Raw genomic sequence first — 21,371 nt, forward strand, 5'->3', positions numbered from 1 at the left:
GTTTTGGCTACATTTTGTTTATACAGTCATTAGTTGATGAACATTTGGGTTGTTTCCTCTGCTTTGATATATCCAGGAGCAAATTTCAGGGTCTCTACATGATAACTCTATGGTTAATTTCTCAGAAATTGACAAACTATTTTCCAAAGCAGTGTACCATGTTATAATCCCACCAGCAATGTATAAAGGTGTCAACTTCTGCACATGCTCATTGTAAGGGCATAAAAAAAAAGCTTTTCTTTTTCTTTGCTGTGGCTTTCCACAATTTATGAAAAGCACATGGTAATTAAACCCCAAGATTGTTAGCTCCTCTGATTCAAACAGTCCCTCTGTTCAAGCTGCAAGACAAGATAAACTACTCTAAAGGCTACATTCTTGCCTTCCCCCTCTCCCTGCTGTTTTTACAACTCAGGGATAATTCACATCAAGGAGTTTTTACTTAATAGAAAGTTCCCTTCTCCCCTCCCGTTAAAACAAGTCTCTTTTGAACTCTTCATAACTTTTGCTCTAAGCATGTTTTATAGGCTTGGGAAAAATACTAATAACACACCTCCGTGGCTCAGTGGTTGAGTGTGACCTATGAACCAGGACACCACGGTTTGATTTCCGGTGAGGGCACATGCCTAGTGAGGGTTGTGCAGGAGGCAGCCAATCAATGATTCGCTCTCATCATTGATGTTTCTATCTCTTTCTCCCTCACCCTTCTTCTCTGAAATAAAAAATACATATATTAAAAATAAAAAGGACACCTCCCTGGGACATCTGCAGGACTGTCTCCTAAAAAGCAAACAAACTAACTTTTCAAGACAACAGCCCTGATGTCTGCTCAACTTCCTCCTCCCCAAATCCTCCTCCCTTCCTTATCACCTAGCAACCACAGCCATTACTTTTTTAAAGGGGAAGCTGACTTTGTTTCTTGCCTTGTATTAACAATGCACCGTCCTTTTTCTCCCTTGGAAAGTAAAATAAACCCCCTCTCTCTGCATCTATCTCTTCTCTCAGTTGTGAATCATAGGCCAAACCCTAACACTCACCAATACTTGTTATTATCTGCCTCTTAAGTCCTAGTGGCAATAAAGTGGTGTATTGTAATTTGATTTACATTTCCCTAATGACTAATTATGTTGAGCATCTTTGCATGGGCTTATAAGCCATTTGTATGTCATTTTTGTACACGTCTATTCAAATTCTTTGACTCACATTTGCTCCCAAGTCTTTCCCGCCTCATTTAAAAACATTGGCTTATGATGCCACAGAGTGCTCTTCCTGTTCTATCTTCTTGAGAAGACAAAGTCTCAGTGCATTCAATTTTAGGCTTATTCTTATCAATGGAATTGCACCAACAAGGAATTAGGAGAGTAGGTCATGGCCCTGGGCTCTCCGGGGCACCTTCCCAGAACATCTTAGCCAGTTTCTGAAAAATATAGATTTCTAGGCTTCATTACGGGGGATATGTGTCATTTGGTTATTTCATAAAGAAGAGATATGATAATTTCTTGTGCTAAACAGAGTGATACTGCCAATAAGAAGTCGTAACAACATGAGGAAATCTGCCAAAATGCATTACTTGGGATTCCTTTCCCAGCGCACTAATCACCAGCCTGCTCACTGCCCAAGAATCATTCATTTGGGGGAAGGTCTCCAACTCCTCTCCGGGATCCCTCAATATATCATTCTGAGAATTATTTCATTCCCATTTGTCTGTGTCCTAAACTCATGACTCACAGCTTAGGCCTGGGCTGAGTCATGGAAAAGAGAAACATACGGACACTTAGCAACAAATGGTGAGTCTCATTCCAGCCAATTGGAGCAGAGAGCTGCAGTCCTGAAAATTAGATGATACACACAAGAAAGAAACACAAGTGTTGATTTGAAGAAAAGATTAGAGTGAAGATACATCATAGAAAGGAAGAATGCATTCTATCTCACTTTGCAAGAAAAAATGATGATAATCACCTAATTGAAAAATTTCTTGCCTATTAAGATAAACAATAACAAGGAAAAAATTGCTTCAACAGGGTATAAAAGAGGGCCTGAGCAAGGAGATTCAGGAAACTCATTCTCCTAGAAACTCACCCAGAACCTCCACCCTCTGACACTATGGTCAACTCTTGTGGTTCCACCTGCTCTGACCAGGGCTGTGGCCAAGGCTGCTGCCAGGAGACCTGCTGCCGCCCCAGCTGCTGCCAGACCACCTGCTGCCGCCCCAGCTGCTGTGTGTCCAGCTGCTGCCGCCCCTCCTGCTGTGGCTCCAGCTGCTACCGCCCCTCTTGCTGTGGCTCCAGCTGCTGCCGCCCCTCTTGCTGTGGCTCCAGCTGCTGCAGGCCTACCTGTTGCATCTCTAGCTGCTGCCGCCCCACCTGTTGCCAGACCACCTGCTGCAGGACCACCTGCTGCCGCCCCAGCTGCTGTGGCTCCTGCTGTGGTTCTTGTTGCTGCCGCCCCAGCTGCTGTGTGTCCAGCTGCTGCCGCCCCAGCTGCTGCACTTCTAGTTGCTGCCGCCCCTCCTGCTGTGGTTCCAGCTGTTGCAGGCCCAGCTGCTGTGTGTCCAGCTGCTGCCGCCCCAGCTGCTGCACTTCTAGTTGCTGCCGCCCCTCCTGCTGTGGTTCCAGCTGTTGCAGGCCCAGCTGCTGTGTGTCCAATTGCTGCCGTCCAGTCTGCTGCCAGACCACCTGCTGTCGCCCTGTCTGTTGTGGATCCTCCTCTTGTTGTTGAACTACATTTTTCACCACCAGCCCTGAGTCAACTACCAGTGCATCAGTCTTCTTCTCATTTCCTTTCTCCACAGCACCCAGCCCTTTTCTAATCTGTTACTATGTTTATTAACCCCTGCCACCAAGCAACTAGTTAAAAAGTAACAACTTAAACTAAATACCACACAAAACCTCCAAGCAGACATTCTGTCAAATGACCAAATGTCTACTACTTCATGGGTAGGCTTCACCTTCACACTGAATGTGTGCAGTAGAGCAACCATGTCTCAATAAATACTTTTTCTCCTAGCATCAAAACATATGTGGCCTTTAATTATTTTTTAGTGTTGATTATGAATTGGAGATGAGTTTGGATATTTGTTATGAGCACAGAAAAACTGATTTTGCATATATCAATCAAAGCCTATTTATATAAATAAAAGGCTAATATGCTAAGTGTCTGTCCGGGTAATGACATCACGTAGCAATGCCCGGCTTCCTCTCCCTCGCGACAGGCCATTGAACAATAAATGGCACTGTGGACCCAAAGCCCATAACACTCAGCTTCCCCCAAGTGGGACACAGGCCTTACCACCACCCTGGAATGACACCCCACCAAATTGCAGCCGACGCTGCTGAGACCCCTTGGCGCAAAATGCGCCCACAGCCCAGCCCAGCCCAGAAACAATGGCTATAGGTGCCGGGTAATGATGTCACGTAACAATGCCCGGCTTCCTCTCCCTAGTGACAACTAGCCTCCTTGCAGTCCAGGAACACGACGTGCTTTATAGCCAGGTGGAAACATTTTACACTTTAACTAAATGTCTGTGAAGTGTTTTCCTGTGCCTCATCTCATTTGATCCTCACAGAAGTCCTGGAGTAGGTAGATAGGAGACTTGGTGGAATCCTGTTTTCTTTTCATTAGCCGGAAAACGGAAATTTAGAAAGCTTAGAAACTTGACCCGACTGAAAAGAAGTAAGAAATAGTGGTCCTTGAAAATGACTTCAGGTTTTCTCACTGCGCAGAATATAGTCAAACACTGCTACAGTTAAATATTTTACCCTTTGTTCTCCCTGCGTGATCTACAATAATAATCTGCTTCATGTTGACATTTACTGCTGTGCTGCTGACAATTACCTGAAAGAGAAGTTGGGGTGCTTCACTGGGCTGGAAAAAGTTTTCCTACATCATAAAGCAGGTCTAGTTAAGCAAGTTTATTCTATATATATAAAAGGCTAAGTTGACTCGCGCATGTGCGATACATATAAAGCTCTCACTGGCGCCAATCGCACGCATGTGTTTCGATCTGTCACTGTCGATAGTGAATTTGGTTGACACTTCTATTATAGAGAAAGGGAGAATAGCAGTATTAAAATATTTCTTCTAATTAATCTCCTTCAATGTGCACAAATTCGTGCACTGGGCCACTAGTATCAAAGAAAATGCCAAATAATTAGTCTTTCTCCAGCCAGATTGCCCACATTGTCTGCCAGCAAGTTAATTGAGAGAAGACAAGAACATCCTTTTTACTAAACTAAATTATGAACCACTTAGCAAGGTCCTTGTGCTACTGGGCTCTGGGAAACTTATAAGTTGAATGAGACCCAGTTCCCATCCCTCAGGTAACTCACAATGAAATCTTGGATTTAATAGAAAGACGTATGTTAAGTAGAGTATGTTGGTAATAATGGTGAGAAAGAGGATTCTATTCTATTGGAGAAGATAATATATAAGGATTGATTTAAAAAAAAATGTGCCCAGTCTGAAAATTCAGGGGAATGTCCAGCTCACAGACACATAAGACAAGACAAAGTGAGGAGATGAGTGAATGAAAGCATAATGTTTATATTTTTATGAAGGCAGTCTTTATTCAAAAAGTATTGGAAAAACATTGTCTCATATGTTGCTAGCCTGTGGACTGGGAGCTGTGCCATCTCCCTCCACCTGGAGTGGCTCCATTTTCCCTGATTTAAATAAATACAGTGAGCTTCCAGACAAGAAAGTATTTTTTAAAAGGTTTGAAAATCATTAATTGAAACAACAAATTCACATCAATATGAATAATGTGAATAAGATACTAAGAAAATGGCATAAGTGGAAAAATGTACATGAGAAATTTTATATTTAAAGTACTATTACAAAAAAAGGAAAAAGAAAGAAAGAAAAGAAAAGAAAAGAAAAGAAAAGAAAAGAAAAGAAAAGAAAAGAAAAGGAAAACACACCCAAAAAGCCACTGAAGTAGCAAAATTCTCCAATCCTTCCCTGGTCTATGAGTTTTGCTTATGGCTGACAATACTGTTTTGTATACTTAAAATTTTCTAAGGGGTATATCTTTATGTTGTGCTCTTATATTTAACACAACATAATTTTTTTAAAACGCATATATGTTTCTGACTTCAAGGCAACAGACTAGAATTTTCAGATTTTATATCATATCTGCAAGAACCTCTGTATTTCTCAAATAAAAATTGGATTGAATAGAGTCCTGAAATAGACCCAAAAGCCTATAGGAATTAAGTACAAAAAAGGTGGCAGTTTAAAATCACCCTGTAAGGGAAGAATTATTTTTAAAATGGTATAGGTCGGCTAGTTAACTGGATAAAGAAAGAAGGAAAGGAAGGAGAGATACTACATTCATTAAACCAAAACAAACTTCAATAGAATGAAAACTCATTATAAAAACAAAACTGTTAAAGTTCTAAAAGAAATCAGGAGGGATTTTCAAACATAGTGTTAAGCTTATCCTAAGCAACAAGAACAACAAAGCAACACACACACACACACACACACACACACACACAATGAAGGAAAAAATATAGCCAATTAATATAAATAAATGTGACTGCAGCTGAGTCATCAGTAGGCCTGTCATAAGGACTCCTGGAGACATTCTTTTTCCCAAATTCCAGGTCATATAGAAATCTTGGAATTTTCTTCAGATTCCACAATAGGGCTCCCTATAGCCTTCACCCCACAACAACTTGAATCTGCGTTTGTTCCCTCATCTTTCTGTGACAGAAGAAGAGGCTCAGGACCTTTCCAATAAAATGCTGTGTGTGGGCTCGTCAGAGTTATGACAATGCAGGCTCAGCACACCAGCCACACCTCCCAGCAGAGGTCCAATCAGGAGCCCACATTGTCATCATCCAGGTTGTGTCCACCTGGAAATCTGAGCCAGGGCAGAAGTGGAAACTGGCCAGGAATTTTAAAAGCAACATAAGGAGTTTGGCTTATGAGATGTTTAAGCTGCTTAAGGTAGAAAGGGATCCTCAAACCCATTTCATCCCATCTCCTCTATCTGGATTTTCATTCGTTCTCTGTAACACCAGCTTACAATTCAAGCCCTCCACTGACTGTCTACAGAGGCCGTCATTCCACAACCTTACTCACCATGGTGACTCAAATTTGATTCTATGAGACACCCACTTACCTGATATCAGCCCATTACAGCAATCGGGGGAGATGTCAATCCCTCACATACAGCTACCATTCGACTAGCCCCGTGGTCGGCAAACTGCGGCTCGCGAGCCACATGCGGCTCTTTGGCCCCTTGAGTGTGGCTTTTCCACAAAATACTATGTGCGGGCGCATGTACAGTGCGATTGAAACTTCGTGGCCCATGCGCAGAAGTTGGTTTTTGGCTTGGGCGAGTCTATTTTGAAGTACTGTTGATATTTGGTTCTGTTGACTAATGAGTTTGCCGACCACTGGACTAGCCGACTAGTGTTTCTCAGAATGAGGGGCACTGACAGTTCAGTTGGCTCTTTATATACATTTCCCCTTTGGAGTCAAGGAAACCTGGGAAAAAGAAGGACAGTTACTATAAAATCAGTTTTTATATTATGTTCTGCCAAATAGGCATCGGTTTCAACGTCAGGATAGTTTCTGGGTAGCCATTCCTGTCTTGAACTAGACATCTTGAGAACAGAGTCACAGACATCTCAACTTGGTTGAGAATTTTCTCATAAAGTGAGAGTATTTTTTTAAAAAATATATTTTATTGATTTTTTACAGAGAGGAAGGGAGAGAGATAGAGAGTTAGAAACATTGATGAGAGAGAAACATCGATCAGCTGCCTCCTGCACATCTCCCACCGGGGATGTGCCCGCAACCCAGGTACATGCCCTTGACCGGAATCGAACCTGGGACCTTTCAGTCCGCAGGCTGACGCTCTATCCACTGAGCCAAACTGGTTTCGGCATAAAATGAGAGTCTTTTCATCAAAATATTTGGAAGCCATAAGGTAAGGGAGGTTGAATATGCTGAAAGACAAAATCATGATGCGAAAATCTGTAGACATCCTTGCACAAGACACTAAATCCCACAGGATGAAATGTCAGAGCCTTTCTGAGATCTAGATGAGTAGTTATCAAAGCACATGGCACGTGAGTTGGGGAGCTCTGACTATATTTAAATTTGGGGGGAGAACTGACTTAACGTTGTATCCCCTCTCAGCACCTCTTCCCCAGGTGTACCATCACCAGTACAAGCCATGTTACTCCTGGTATCCGGTAGAAGAGATTGAGAAGTGCTGGTCTATGCCTATCCACTTTAAATCTATAAGAAAGACTGAAGCAGTGTGTAATGAAAAAGACAGTGTTTCACAGGCTGTACGTCCACATCTGCTGCCAACCAATATTGTCATTATACTCGGAATGTCAATGTTGATACAGTAATAAAAGTGTCTATTATTCAGCCTTTCAAAAGGAAATCCTGCCAGCCTTAGCCAGTTTGGCTCAGTGGAGAGAGCATCGGCCTGTGGACCAAAGAGTTCCAGTTTCAATTCGGGTCAAGGGCAGGTACCTTGGCTACAGACTCCTCCCTGGCCCGGCCCTGGTCAGGCTCATGCAGGAGGTAACCAACCAACCAACGTATTTCTTTCACATCAATGTTTCTTTCTGTCTTTCCCTCTCTGTTCCACTCTCCCTAAAAATCAATGGGAAAATATCCTGGGGTGCGGATTAACAAAAGACAACAAAAAAAGGAAATCCTGCTATTTGTGATAGCATGGATGGACCTGGAAGACATTATGCTAAGGGAAATAAGTCAGTCACAGCAGGAAAAATACTGCAAGAATCCACTTACATGAGATATCTAAAAGAGACAATTTTTTTTTCATAGAAGAAAATAAAATGGTGGTTTCCAGGGGTGAGAGGAGGAAGAAATGGGTAGTTGTCCAATGGACAGAACATTTCTGTTATACAAAAAAAACACACACACAAGTTTTAGAGATCTGCTGTACAATATTGTGTTTATAACAAAAGCCCATTATAGTGCACATAAAACCTTGTTAAGAGAGATCTCATGTTAACGTTTCCCATCAGAAAATCTAGAAAATGGTCCCTGATTAGCAGTGGGGAGAGGAAATATCCTAAAAGTCTTATTCTCATGCCAGCGATGCCCTGATTCACATTCAACACTTCTCTGCCCACCTGACCCCACAATGAATGAGACATCAAACTAAAATGCAGCTGTATCCCCCTAAGTCACCAAAAGGAATGTGGCTTATTATCACCCAAAGGCAGACATGTTGGGCTGTGCAACATGAGATACACATACATGATCTAAATGCATAAATCACATGACAGCTTTCTTTAAGGAAGATGAAGCAAGAAAGACACATAAGAGATGATCCAGGAAGAGCTGAAGTGAGGAATCCTAACCCATCAGGAAAAGGAAACAATGTTTTCCATCCATCTTGAAAAGGTTAGCCAGGAAAACAAACCTGGCTAATTTCCTAATCACCTGTTAATTAGGACAAACAGGACAAGGAAAGAGCACAGCTTCTGATGACAGCAGCCCTTAGCAGGGTATAAAAGGGGACCTGGGGCAAGCAGACTTCCAAACCTTCCAACCCACCTTCCTGAAAACTCTCTCTGAACCTCCACCCTCTGACACCATGGTCAACTCCTGTTGTGGATCCGTCTGCTCTGACCAGGGCTGTGGCCAAGGCTGCTGCCAGGAGACCTGCTGCCGCCCCAGCTGCTGCCAGACCACCTGCTGCCGCCCCAGCTGCTGCCAGACCACCTGCTGTCGCCCCAGCTGCTGTGTGTCCAGCTGCTGCCGCCCCTCTTGCTGTGGCTCCTCCTGTGGCTCCAGCTGCTGCCGCCCCTGCTGTGGCTCCAGCTGTGGTTCCAGCTGCTGCAGGCCTACCTGCTGCATCTCTAGCTGTTGCCGCCCCACCTGCTGCCAGACCACTTGCTGCAGAACCACCTGCTGCCGCCCCAGCTGCTGTGTGTCCAGCTGCTGCCGCCCCTCCTGCTGTGGCTCCTCCTGTGGCTCCAGCTGCTGCCGCCCCTCCTGCTGTGGCTCCTCCTGTGGCTCTAGCTGCTGCAAGCCTACCTGCTGCCAGACCACCTGCTGCCGCCCCATCTGCTGCCAGACCACCTGCTGCCGCCCCACCTGCTGCCAAACCACCTGCTGCCGCCCAGTCTGCTGACTGCCCTGACCTGTGCACACTGGTTTTCGTCAGCCAATCCTCTTGATGTAGTTTAACTGAACTGAGTCATGAGAGGCCAATTGTAAAACCTGTTTCTACTGATTCCTAAACTGACTTTGGCCTCCAAACACACAGCCTCCTCCCCTCCTTGCCCCCACCCCACCATGTTACTATCTGTCTCCCAAATGAACACAAAGTTTGAATTTTGTCTGAAATCTTTCAACCAACATGTCATCCCAATTGATATATTTCTTCCCAGCCATCTTTTCTCATATGGAGATGCCCCTAAATCTTAAATAAATCTGAATTTCCCAGGCATACAAATACAAGAGTATCGTGTCTGATCATTTTTCCTCTTGACTTGCCATCCTTAGCTGCCAGTTGTTCTGTTATTCTCTCTGCAGGGAGCAGAGGACAGCAGGTGATTTCAGGATCTCAGCATCCTTGTTTTAATAGAGGAAGGTGGTTTCTTACAGCAAACACTTTGATCTGTCGGCCTGTGGGCTTTCTCCGGATGAAGGAGCCAGCTCAAGGCAGGCCGGGGGTCCAAGTATGTAGGAGCAGTGCTCGGCCAGTGATGAGTGCAGTGGGTACATACTCTAGCTCTTTCCTCTCAGGTGGGGGCAAGGAGCACCACTCTCTACAGGTCCTTGGTAGAGTGACGCCCAGCTGCCCATCATCCTACACTGGCCTCCGTCCCTTCCCCAGATCACTTCCCAGGTTCCCTGAAGTGCCTTTTAGGATGATCTTCCTAACAGACTATTTTATTTGAAACTCGTATTAGGGTCTGCCCCTGAGGGCCCTCCATCAAAGACACTGAGAATCACATTAAAGACCCTCCAACCCAGGGATATTCACATAGCGGGGTGTGCCACTGAATAGACTCCAGAATAGACCTAACAGCCTATAGAAACTCAGTACAGACTAAAAATGTTTGTGCTATAATAATATAAGTCATATAAGTCAGCTCGTTAATTTCTGGGCAAAGAAAGGAGAGAGTTAATACTTCATTAAACCAAAGCAAATTTCATTTGGATGAAAAACTCAATATAAAAATTAAACTGTTAATATACTAGAAGAAATCATGAGGCATTTTGAAACATAATTTTAAGCTTATCAAGGAACACACACACACACCATGAAGAAAAATATATACTAAATTAATATAAATAAAAATTATCTCTACTGAGTCATCAGTAGGCTTCACTTATCAGAGCTCCTAAGGGACAACCTTTTCCCAAAACAGGAGGTCATATGGAACTCTTCGAGGTTTTTTCAGACTCCATGATGAGGCTCTCTAGGCCCTCTGCCCCCACAGCAACTTGATATCTGCTTTTGTTCTCTCATCTTTCTGAGACAGAAGAAGAGGCTAAGGACTTCTCCCAAAAAAAGTGCTGTATCTGGTTCACCAGCGTTATGACAATACAGGCTCAGCACAGCAGCCACACCTCCCAGCCGAGGTCCCATCAGGAGCTCAGGTAGTTAGCACCCTGGGGTGTCCACCTGAAAATCAGAGCCAGGGCAGAAGTAGAAACTGGCCAGAAAAAAAAAGCAACATGAGGAGTTTGGTTTTATTCGACCTATACATCTCTTACGGTAGAGAGGGATCCTCAAACCCATGCCATTGATTCTTCCTCTGTAAAACCAGCTTAGAGTTCAAGCTCTCCACTGATTATCCTTGGAGGCAGCCATTCCATAAACCATATTCACCACAGTGACTCAAATTTGTTTCTATGAGACACCCACTTAGGCTATATCAGCCTATTATAATAATCTGGGGAAAGTCAATCTCTCACATACAGCAACCATATGACTAGCTGATTTGTGTTTAAAAAATGAGGGCACTGACAGATCATCTGTTAGCTCCTTACATACAGTTTCCCCTTGGAGTCAAGGAAAGTCAGGGAGGGAGTAGGACACTTACTATAAAATCTGTTTGTTTGTTTTTTTTGTATTATGTTCTACCAAATAGGTGACAGCTTCAACTTTAGGATAGTTCCTGGATAGCCATTCCTGTCTTGGACTAGCCATCCTGAGAACAGAGCCAAGGACATCTCAACTTGGTTGAGAGTCTTCTCATAAAATATGTAAATGAGAAATAAAATGAGAGTCTTTTCATCAAAATATTTGGAGGCCATGAAGTTGAGGGAGATTGAATATGCTGAATGACAGAATCTGGTTCAAAAAGCCCTGGACATCCTTGCACAAGACACTAAATCCCGCAGGATTAAAGGTCAGAGCCTTTCTGAGGTCTAGATGAGTAGTTATTAATGCACATAGCACATGAGTTGGGTAGTTCTAACTATATTTAAAATTTTGGGCCCAAGTGGTGTGGGTCAGTGGTTGAGCGTCAACCTATGAACCAGGAGGTCACGGTTCAATTCCTGGTCAGGGCACATGCCCAGGTTGCAGGCTCGATCCCCAGTGTGGGGTACGCAGGAGGCAGGTGATCAATGAGTCTCTCTCATCATTGATGTTTCTCTCTCTCTCTCTCCCTCTCCCTTCATCTCTGAAAAAAAAATATATATATATATATTTTTTTTAATTGGGAGAAGAACTGATTTGAACCACCCACACACCTTAACATTATATTTCCTCTCAGCGCCTTTCCCGAGGTGTACCATCATCAGTATACCTGTTATCAGGTAGAAGAAGAGCTTGAGAACTGTTGGTCTATACTCTACCTACTGCAAATCTATAAGAAAGATTGGAGCAGTTTCTAATGAAAAAGACATAGATGTGTACAAGATATTAACTTCAAGATAAGCCACACTTACTGGTGACCACTGTAGCCATTAAACTCTGAATGCCAACACTGATACATTGATGAAAGTGTATACTATTCAGCCTTAAATAAATTCTGCCATGTGTGACAACATAAATGGACTCAAAAGACATTACGCTAAGTGAAGTCAGTCAGTCACGGAAGTACAAATACTGCATGCTCCACTCGTTGAGATATTTAAAATAGTCAAATTCATAGAAGCAGAGAATAAAATGGTGAAATTTAGGACCTGGGGGAGGAGGAAGTGGGTTGTTGTTGTTCAATGGGTACAGAGTTAAAGATATACAAGATGAATGAATTTTAGAAATTTGCTGTACAACATTGTGCCTATAGTTAACAATAATAGTATGATGCACTTGTTAAGAGGGTAAATCTCATACTAAGTGTTTTTAACACACAAAAAAAACAAAGGGACAGAAAAACTCTTTAGGGGTTAAGAATAGGTTTTTACCTTAATTTTGGAAATGGTATTATGGTGCATACATAAGTCCAAACTCATCAGAATGTATACATTAGACGTGTAATTGTTTTTGTATATTACACATACCTTAATAAAGCTGAAGACAAAGAATAAACATCAAAATTAGATGACTTAGTTTTTCCTCCAACCAGTTATTTGTTTCTCATCAGAAAGTCTAGAAAATGGGCCACAATTCACAGGAGGGAGAGGAAATATCCTAAGAGTCTATTCTGATTCCAGTGATGCCCTGATTCACATTCAACACTTCTCTGCCCACCTGACCCCACAATGAATGAGACATCAAAATAAAATGCAGCTGTATCCCCCTAAGTCACCAAAAGGAATGTGGCTTATTATCACCCAAAGGGAGACATGTTGGGCTGTGCAACATGAGACACACATACATGATCTAAATGCATAAATCACATGACAGCTTTCTTTAAGGAAGATGAAGCAAGAAAGACACATAAGAGATAATCCAGGAAGAGCTGAAGTGAGGAATCCTAACCCATCAGGAAAAGGAAACAATGTTTTCCATCCATCTTGAAAAGGTCAGCCAGGAAAACAAACCTGGCTAATTTCCTAATCACCTGTTAATTAGGACAAACAGGACAAGGAAAGAGCACAGCTTCTGATGACAGCAGCCCTGAGCAGGGTATAAAAGGGGACCTGGGGCAAGCAGACTTCCAAACCTTCCAACCCACCTTCCTGAAAACTCTCTCTGAACCTCCACCCTCTGACACCATGGTCAACTCCTGTTGTGGATCCGTCTGCTCTGACCAGGGCTGTGGCCAAGGCTGCTGCCAGACCACCTGTTGCAGGCCCTCTTGCTGTGGCTCCAGCTGTGGTTCCAGCTGCTGCAGGCCAACCTGCTGCATCTCTAGCTGCTGCCGCCCCACCTGCTGCCAGACCCCCTGCTGCCGCCCCAGCTGCTGTGTGTCCAGCTGCTGCCGCCCCTCCTGCTGTGGCTCCAGCTGTGGCTCTAGCTGCTGCAGGCCTACCTGCTGCATCTCTACCTGCTGCCGCCCCACCTGCTGCCAGACCACCTGCTGCAGGACCACCTGCCGCCGCCCCTCTTGCTGTGGCTCCAGCTGCTGTGGCTCCAGCTGCTGCCCAACCACCTGCTGCCAGACCACCTGCTGCCGCCCCAGCTGCTGCCCAACCACCTGCTGCCAGACCACCTGCTGCCGCCCCACCTGCTGCCGCCCCAACTGCTGCCCAAGCACCTGCTGCCAGACCACCTGCTGCCGCCCCATCTGCTGCCAGACCACCTGCTGCCGCCCAGTCTGCTCTAGCGGTTCCTGCTGCTGATCATCGTGACCTGTGTCCACCTGGTTTTCATCAACCGACTCTTGATGTAGTCCAGATTGAACTGAGTCATGAGAGTCCAATTGTTAAAACTCAGTTTCAACTGATTCTTTAACTGATTGTGGCCTCCAAATATAATCCCCCCCCATATGTTACTCTCTCTCTCCCAAATGAATAGAAAGCTTGAATTTTCTCTGAAATTCTTCAATGACTATGTCATCGCAATTGATATATTTCTTCCTTACCACATTTTCTCATATGAAGATGTCCCCAAATCTTAAATAAATCTTCATTTCCCAGGCATACAAATACAAGAGTACTATGTCTCATTTTTCCTTCTTGAATCAGCATTCTTATCTGTCCGCTCTTCTGTTGTTCTCTGCAGAGCGCAGGCTATGGCAGGTGATTTCAGGATATCTAACTTTAGTCCCACATCATCCTCACTCTATTATAGGAAGATGGTTTCCTACAGCAAGCACCTGAAGCTCTCTGTCTGAGAACTTCCTGCGGATGAAGATGCAAGCTCTGGGCAGGCCACAAGTCAGAGTTAAGGTCTCTGGGAACATTGTTCAACTAGTGGACGAGAGTGTTTGGTCAATGCTGTAGCTTCTTTTTTCTCTAGTGAGGGCATGCTGTTCCAGTTTCCAGAGGGCTTCAGTGGGATTGCACCCCAGTTGTCTACAGGAGTAATCTCATTAAATCATTTATATTGTGGGTCAAGCATCCAGATGCAGCTCAGCTGACCCCTCCATTTCATCCACTTGCACAACTCTGCAATCGAGGTGTTAGCTGGCACTGGGTCCCATCTAAAGTCTTGACTGAGCAGGAATCCAGTTCCAAGTTCACTTACGTGGTTGGTGACAGGATTCAGTTCCTTGAGGGCCATTAGAGTCAGAGCCGCAGTTCCCTCTGGTTGTCAGTAGAGACTGTTCTCAGTGCTTTGCCACATCTCTCCCACCGGCCGCTTACTTCCTTCAGAGCCAGTGAGGGAGAGAAATCTGGCTCGTCACCATCTTTTGTCACTTAGTCACTTGATGTTGATTAGAAGCAATTTTCTCACAAGGAGGGAAATATGTAAGACCATGATACACCAAGAGGTAGAAATCACTGGGCCACCTAAGGGGCTGCCTATCATAACTCTTACATAATACTGAGTGAGAGAATAAAAACACACAATACATATATGAAGATTCCACTTATATAAAATTCAAATACATGTAGAACTAAACTATATTGCTTAGGATGCATACTTAGGTGGTAAAACTGTAAAGCACATCAGTGAAAAGATTATTTTAAGAATCAGGACAGTAAGAATCAGGGGGGAAGGAGAGCAATGTGGTCAAGAGAAGACACATCCAGGGCCCTCTTGGTGACATCAATGTCCTATTTCTTGACCTGGGTGTTGGGACAGATAGATGCTTGCTTCATAATTATTTATTATATTATACTTGTATGTTTTATACACTTTTCAGTATACAGAAGTCCCCCCGTGAATCTGAGGTTTTGCTTTCTGTAGTTTTAGTTACCCACAGTCACCCATGGTCTGAAAATAGTAAATGGGAAATTAAAAAAACAAACAATTCATAGTTTTAAATTGCACGCCATTCTGAGCAGCCATGGTGAAATCTTGTGCTGTCTTGTTCCATCCCACCCAGGTTGTGAATCATCCCTTTGTGCAGTAAATCTGTACTGTACATGCTGCGCACCGTCAGTCACTTAGCAGTTGTCTCAATGGTCAGATCAACTCTCTTGGTGTTGCAGTGCTTGTGTTCCTTATTTACTGCTGCTGGTCATCGTGACCTGTGCCCCAAAGTGTAAGAATGGTGACGCTGGTAATTCAAATATGCCAAAGAGAAGCCCTAAAGTGCTCCTTTTAAGAGAAAGTTCTTAATAAGAAAGTATTTTTTTAAAAGCATATGCTGAGGCTGCTAATTTCTACAGTAAGAATGGATCTTCTGGCCTAGCCAGTTTGCTCAATGGATAGGTCACCCCTAACTGGCCAGCTCACTGAAGGGTCCCGGGTTCAATTCTGGTCAAGGGCACCTTCCTGTCTAGGGCACATGCCCAGGTTGTGGGCTCAATCTCCAGGAGGGGACGTACAGGAGGCAGCCAATCAATGATTCTCTCTCATCATTGATGTTTCTATCTCCCTCCCCCACTCCCTTCCTCTCTGAAATTCATAAAAATATTTTTTTAAAAAAAGAATTGATCTCCTATCCATAAATTGTGATGAAGAAAAAAGAAATTTGTATTAATTGGTTGAGAGACCACATGCACATAACTTTTATTACAGCACTAGAGGCCTGGTGCATGAAATTCGTGCATGGTTGGGGGGGGTCCTCTCAGCCCAGCCCGCACCCTCTCCAATCAGGGATCCCCTGGGGGACATCCTTCTTACAATCCTGGACCGCTGGCTCCTAGTCGCTCACCTGCTGGCCTGCCTGGTCACCCCTAACTTTCCACCCTGCCAGCCTGATCGCCCCTCACTGCCTCTACGTGCCAACCTGATTGGCCCTAACTTCCCCCCCTGCCGGCCTGGTCACCCCTAACTGCCCCCCCGCTGCCAGCCAGGTTGCCCCAACTGCCCCCTCCCTGCTGGCCCAGTCACCCCCATCTGCCCCCCGCTGCCAGCCAGGTCGCCCCAACTGCCCCCTCCCTGATGGCCTGGTCACCCCTTACTGCCCCCCATGCCAGCCTGGTTGCCCCCAACTGCCCCCCCCCGCCAGCCTAATCGCCCCCAACTTCCCCCCCTGCCAACCTGGTTGCTTCTTACTGCACCCCCTGCCAGCCTGGTCACCCCCAAATGCCCCTCTCTGCCAGCCTGGTCACCCCCTAACTGTCTCCCCTGCCAGCCTGGTCTCCCCCAACTACCCCTCCTGCTGGTCTGGTCACCCCCAACTTCCAGCCCCTGTCGGCCTGATCGCCCCATGCAGCCTGCTGTTCAGTCGTTTGGTCGTCCCTCACTAACCCCCCTGCCAGCCTGGTTGCAGTCAGCCATCTTTGTTAGGGTGTGAGGGTCAATAGGCATATTACCCCTCTATTATATAGCAGTGATGGCGAACCTATGACATGCGTGTCAGAGGTGACACGCGAACTCATTTTTTTGGTCGATTTTTCTTTGTTAAATGGCATTTAAATATATAAAATAAATATCAAAAATATAAGTCTTTGTTTTACTATGGTTGCAAATATCAAAAAATTTCTATATGTGACAAGGCACCAGAGTTAAGTTAGGCTTTTTCAAAATGCTGACACGCCGAGCTCAAAAGGTTCGCCATCACTGTTATATAGGGTAGTCTTATAACTGTTCTATTTTATTATTAGCTATGTTTGTTTATCTCTTACTGTGCCAAATATATAAATTAAACTTTAACAAAGAGACCAGCTGGAGAGAGATACTGCAAACATATATGCCAGCAAAGTAACAACGTAATGAACTGTGGGATGTTGTAGTAACCAGAGCCGTGTAGATAAATTGTCTGCCACAGTTTAGGATACAGAACATGATCCAAAGTTTGAAACACCTAAGGAAACCCATTCCAGTGGCATAGAGGCCACCAACATCACACACATACAGAGGTCCCCTTCCTCATTGCTCACAAATGACCCAGAGGGGTCATTTTTCTCTTGTCCCATGCCTGCCTGACGCCACACTATGCGGATGGAATTTCCTCCACATTAGTCACTGGAAGAAATGCACAACCAGGAACATGTCTGCCCAGATCCCATCCTGAGGGGATACCGAGGGGAGAGTAAGGAAGGTAATCCCAAAAGCTAAATGGAGGAGAGTGTGGTCTAGAAGATGCCCACAGGTATGACTCAGAGGAAAAGCAAATCAGACAGCACTTAGCATATCTGGAAAGGAAAATGTTGTTTCCAATAAGTTTAAACCATTAGACAGATAAGCATTAATGTGTAATCTGATAATTACTCAAACATTAGGTAAATAAAAACAAGGAAACATGTGGACAGCTCACCCTGTTCAGACAGTATATAAGAGGCCTTGCCACAAGGACACCCCCAAACTCAAGAACCTCACTCTCCTGGAAACCCACCCAGAACCTCCACCCTCCAACACCATGTCCTGTTGTGGCTCCGTCTGCTCTGACCAGGGCTGTGGCCAAGGCTGCTGCCAGACCAGCTGCTGCCGCCCCAGCTGCTGTGGCTCCAGCTGCTGCCGCCCTTCCTGTTGCATCTCCAGCTGCTGCCGCCCCTCCTGTTGCATCTCCAGCTGCTGCCGCCCCTCCTGCTGTGGTTCTAGCTGCTGTGGCTCTAGCTGCTGCCGCCCCTCTTGCTGTGGTTCTAGCTGCTGTGGCTCCAGCTGCTGCCGCCCCTCCTGCTGCATCTCCAGCTGCTGCCGCCCCTCTTGCTGTGGTTCTAGCTGCTGTGGCTCTAGCTGCTGCCGCCCCTCCTGCTGCATCTCCAGCTGCTGCCGTCCCTCTTGCTGTGGCTCCAGCTGCTGTGGCTCCAGCTGCTGCCGGCCCTCCTGCTGCCCCTGCTGCTGCCTCCGCCCAGTCTGTGGCCAGGTCTCCTGCCCCACCAATTGCTATCGCCCCACCTGTGTCATCTCCACCTGCCCCCGCCCCATGTGCTGTGCCATCCCTGACTGCTGAATCTTTGCCTATAATCTGTCACACTATGGATATCCTCACGAGTCACCTAAAATGTGTTGAGCCAGCCAGTGACTGGGGAATGAACGCTTAGCTTCCAACTCTTCTTCTGATTTGGCATTCAGAGTTGGTGTTCAATTTCAGGAAATGATAAATGAAAACACACTTGTCAAATGGTTTTAACCGAGGCCCAGATGCATCTATTTTTGAACCAACACTGTCTCGTCCGAAGTATATACTGTATGTGATGATCTCATATAACATTGTCTCCATATGTTCTTAATAAACAGCCATTTTCCCTGATATCGAAATCTCCTGATTTGTTAATTTGATGTGTATGTGTGTGTGTACATGTGTGTCTTTATGACTTCACAGTAAGAAATGTTGCATGAAATGCAGGGCAGTAAGTTTGGGAGCAGTTACTTATCTTGGCATCAAGATTCCACTAGGCATTCCTTGCATGACACAGGCAAAGTTACTTAATATCTTTAAGCCTCAGTTTTTTTCTCTGTGAAATGGGGGTAATACGTTATGCTCTTCAAAGGTTCAAAGACATAATCCATGTAATAAATACACTTAGCACAGAGGTGAGGAGCATGATGTAAGCTCTCAGTAAATACCATTTTTATTGTTACTATTATTGAAACACAACCCTGGTTGAGAATATTACCTTAGTATCATGTTCTCTTTGACAGAACAACAAAGAAAGTTTGTATAACAGTTTCACTGACCTCTAGAACTCTAAGTATTGGCATATGTCTCAAATGTCCCTTAAAAACTCCAGTGAACTGAACATCATACAGACATCTAAATTTCATTGGACTACATTTCTACTTGCAGTATGTCCCATTACTGGTTGTGTTAATAAATTTGGGTGTTTCACTTAGCTGGAGTACTTCTTCCTCCCTCCCTCTACCCCTTCCTCATTTTCTCTTTAAATAATAAACTTTATCTCAGAATACTAAGTGTACCTTCTAAATATAGCTTTCTGGAAGTGTATTAAAGTCCATGGCAACTTCTCCATAAAAATTTTAAAACTTTTAAAAGTATTTTTTATTGATATTTATTTATTTATTTATTTTAGAGAGAAAGAGAGAGAGAGAGAGAGAGAGAGAGCGCGCTAGAAAACATCAATTGAGAGAGAATCATTGATCGGCTGCCTCCTGCACGGCCCTACTGGGGATCGAGCCCACAACCCAGGCCCACACCCTGACCGGAAATTGAATCCCAGTGACCTCTTGATTCAGGGGTCGATGCTCAACCACTGAGCCACACAGCCTGTGCTTTTAAAACTGTTTATTAATAGATGTGCAAGCCCAGCTGAAGTGGCTCAGTTGGTTGAGCTGCTGTCCCATGAACCAAAGGGTTGCCTGTTCATTTCCCAATCAGGGCACATACCCGGGTTGCAGGTTTGATGAGGGGGTAGTTGATTGATGTTTCTCTCTCATATCTATGTTTCTCTCTCTCGCTCTTGCTCTCTCCATTCCTTTCTCTAAGCATGTCCTAAAATTTTAGTATTTTAAAACGGAAACTCCTTCATGATTTTAGCCTCTCACGTTACTGAAGTTTCCTATCTTCCTGATGGTTTTACTCTCCTGTTTTCGGCTTTTGTCACCTTGCTTGGTCTTACGTAAGAGTACATGTGCAGGATATTTCTTTGAGACTCAGTTTTCTTGTCAACAAAACTCAGGTGAGAATGATCCTCCTTAGCTGCAAAAACATCTCACAATATATATACAATAATATCATTTTTATCCTATATAATAAAGAGCTAATATGCTACTTAGACCGAACAGCAGAAGGACCGTCCGGATGAAGCAGGGGCTGCGAGGGCCAAGCCCCTTGCACGAATTTTGTGCATCAGGCCTCTAGTACTAATATAAGGGTCTATAACTTTTGATTCATAATCTGAAGTACATTAAAAACATTTTAAATTCAAAATTTGTGTATATCAGAGTTTTATATATTAGCTGGGTTATATTTCCAAAAAATAAATGTAACTACGAGCTGATTGTTATTTCTAAAAAAAATTTTGAAAGTTCTAAGGTGTCAAGAAACAAGCCATATAGAGGTTGATATAAAACGGGCTTCACCCCAACATAAGTTGAGTGTTAGGGTGTTAGTGAGAGGGTTAGCTTGACACGCAGGCAGACAGGGCAGGGGTCCAGTGGGAAACAAAGGCAGGTGGAACACAGGCAGGGGCAGACACGGCAGTTTGAGCAAAGCCTAATCACAGGAACCAACCATGAAGAAAAATAAAACGTTTCTGGACTCAAAGTGGGAGACGTGTGAAACTAGGGAGGGTCTGCAACAAGAAGTTGAACTGACGCATAGAAACAGGGAAAGTGCAGGTCTGTTGCTGGGCAAGAATATTTGAGGGAATCAATCAGGTGATGACATGGATAGATACACATCAGGCCTGTAGCCAATATATACTCCTAGACCACAAAGCTTCATGGGAAACCCATTATTGGGCCCCCTCCCCATGCGGGAAGTCTGAATCTGCTTTTTAATAAATTTTCCACACTTTTGCTTGAATATTCTGGTCTGCAATTTAATTTGGCTTCATAGGACATTACCCCAGAGAAAGAAAAAAAAACCTTGGCTCCGCATCCTGGTTATCAGTATGAAGCCTCCAGAAAAACCCAGAAGAATGCTGTTCAGAGAGCATCTGGTTGGTGGACATTTAGAGCACCGTTTATTTATCCTTTAAAATTTTTAATTGTGGGCTTTTAGGAAGTAGGTGTCATAAATTATACACATAGCTAGTCACAAAACATATAAATAAATAGTTAAGTTAAGGTATCTTTTATAACTTTTCTGAAAAACCCTCCTTATATCTCCATTTTCAATTTGGCCCAATTCTCTTCTGATTCTTTCTTTGAAATAACTATTATACTCATTTTATCACCTGATGCTGTGAACACACCGCCCACCCTGCCCCACTTAAAACTTTTAAGCAACATCTCTCCCCAGAAATCCAAGTGTATTTTGGCATTTCTAAAGGCAGATAAAAAATTAAAATAAATCACATATAATAAATATATTATATTACTTCTTGCCTAAAGGCTTTTA

At 44.2% G+C, this 21,371-nt stretch overlaps 4 protein-coding genes across 6 annotated transcripts; all 4 read left to right on the top strand.

The window, feature by feature from the left end:
* Positions 1 to 2,100: 2,100 nt before the first annotated feature.
* Positions 2,101 to 2,715, top strand: LOC102434524 (keratin-associated protein 4-3-like). Its single transcript, XM_006094950.1, has one exon. The coding sequence runs from the start codon at positions 2,101 to 2,103 to the stop codon at positions 2,713 to 2,715; it is 615 nt and encodes a 204-aa protein (XP_006095012.1).
* Positions 2,716 to 8,593: 5,878 nt separating this feature from the next.
* Positions 8,594 to 9,133, top strand: LOC102434835 (keratin-associated protein 4-4-like). Of its 2 annotated transcripts, XM_023759066.1 has the most exons (2): positions 8,594 to 8,745; positions 8,842 to 9,133. In XM_023759066.1, the coding sequence occupies exons 1-2, from the start codon at positions 8,594 to 8,596 to the stop codon at positions 9,131 to 9,133; spliced, it is 444 nt and encodes a 147-aa protein (XP_023614834.1). The 2 variants fall into 2 exon arrangements, with proteins under 2 accessions (XP_023614834.1, XP_006095013.1); XM_006094951.3 differs by having other exon boundaries at positions 8,594 to 9,133.
* Positions 9,134 to 13,122: 3,989 nt separating this feature from the next.
* On the top strand, positions 13,123 to 13,689 carry LOC102435134 (keratin-associated protein 4-6-like). Of its 2 annotated transcripts, XM_023759064.1 has the most exons (2): positions 13,123 to 13,316; positions 13,374 to 13,689. In XM_023759064.1, the coding sequence occupies exons 1-2, from the start codon at positions 13,123 to 13,125 to the stop codon at positions 13,687 to 13,689; spliced, it is 510 nt and encodes a 169-aa protein (XP_023614832.1). The 2 variants fall into 2 exon arrangements, with proteins under 2 accessions (XP_023614832.1, XP_006095014.1); XM_006094952.1 differs by having other exon boundaries at positions 13,123 to 13,689.
* Positions 13,690 to 17,765: 4,076 nt separating this feature from the next.
* Positions 17,766 to 18,299, top strand: LOC102419221 (keratin-associated protein 4-6-like). Its single transcript, XM_006094981.3, has one exon. The coding sequence runs from the start codon at positions 17,766 to 17,768 to the stop codon at positions 18,297 to 18,299; it is 534 nt and encodes a 177-aa protein (XP_006095043.1).
* The last annotated feature ends 3,072 nt before the right edge of the window (positions 18,300 to 21,371 follow it).

This window comes from Myotis lucifugus, unplaced genomic scaffold, assembly GCF_000147115.1.
Source record: "Myotis lucifugus unplaced genomic scaffold, Myoluc2.0 scaffold_146, whole genome shotgun sequence".
In the NCBI taxonomy this organism is placed as follows: domain Eukaryota; kingdom Metazoa; phylum Chordata; class Mammalia; order Chiroptera; family Vespertilionidae; genus Myotis; species Myotis lucifugus.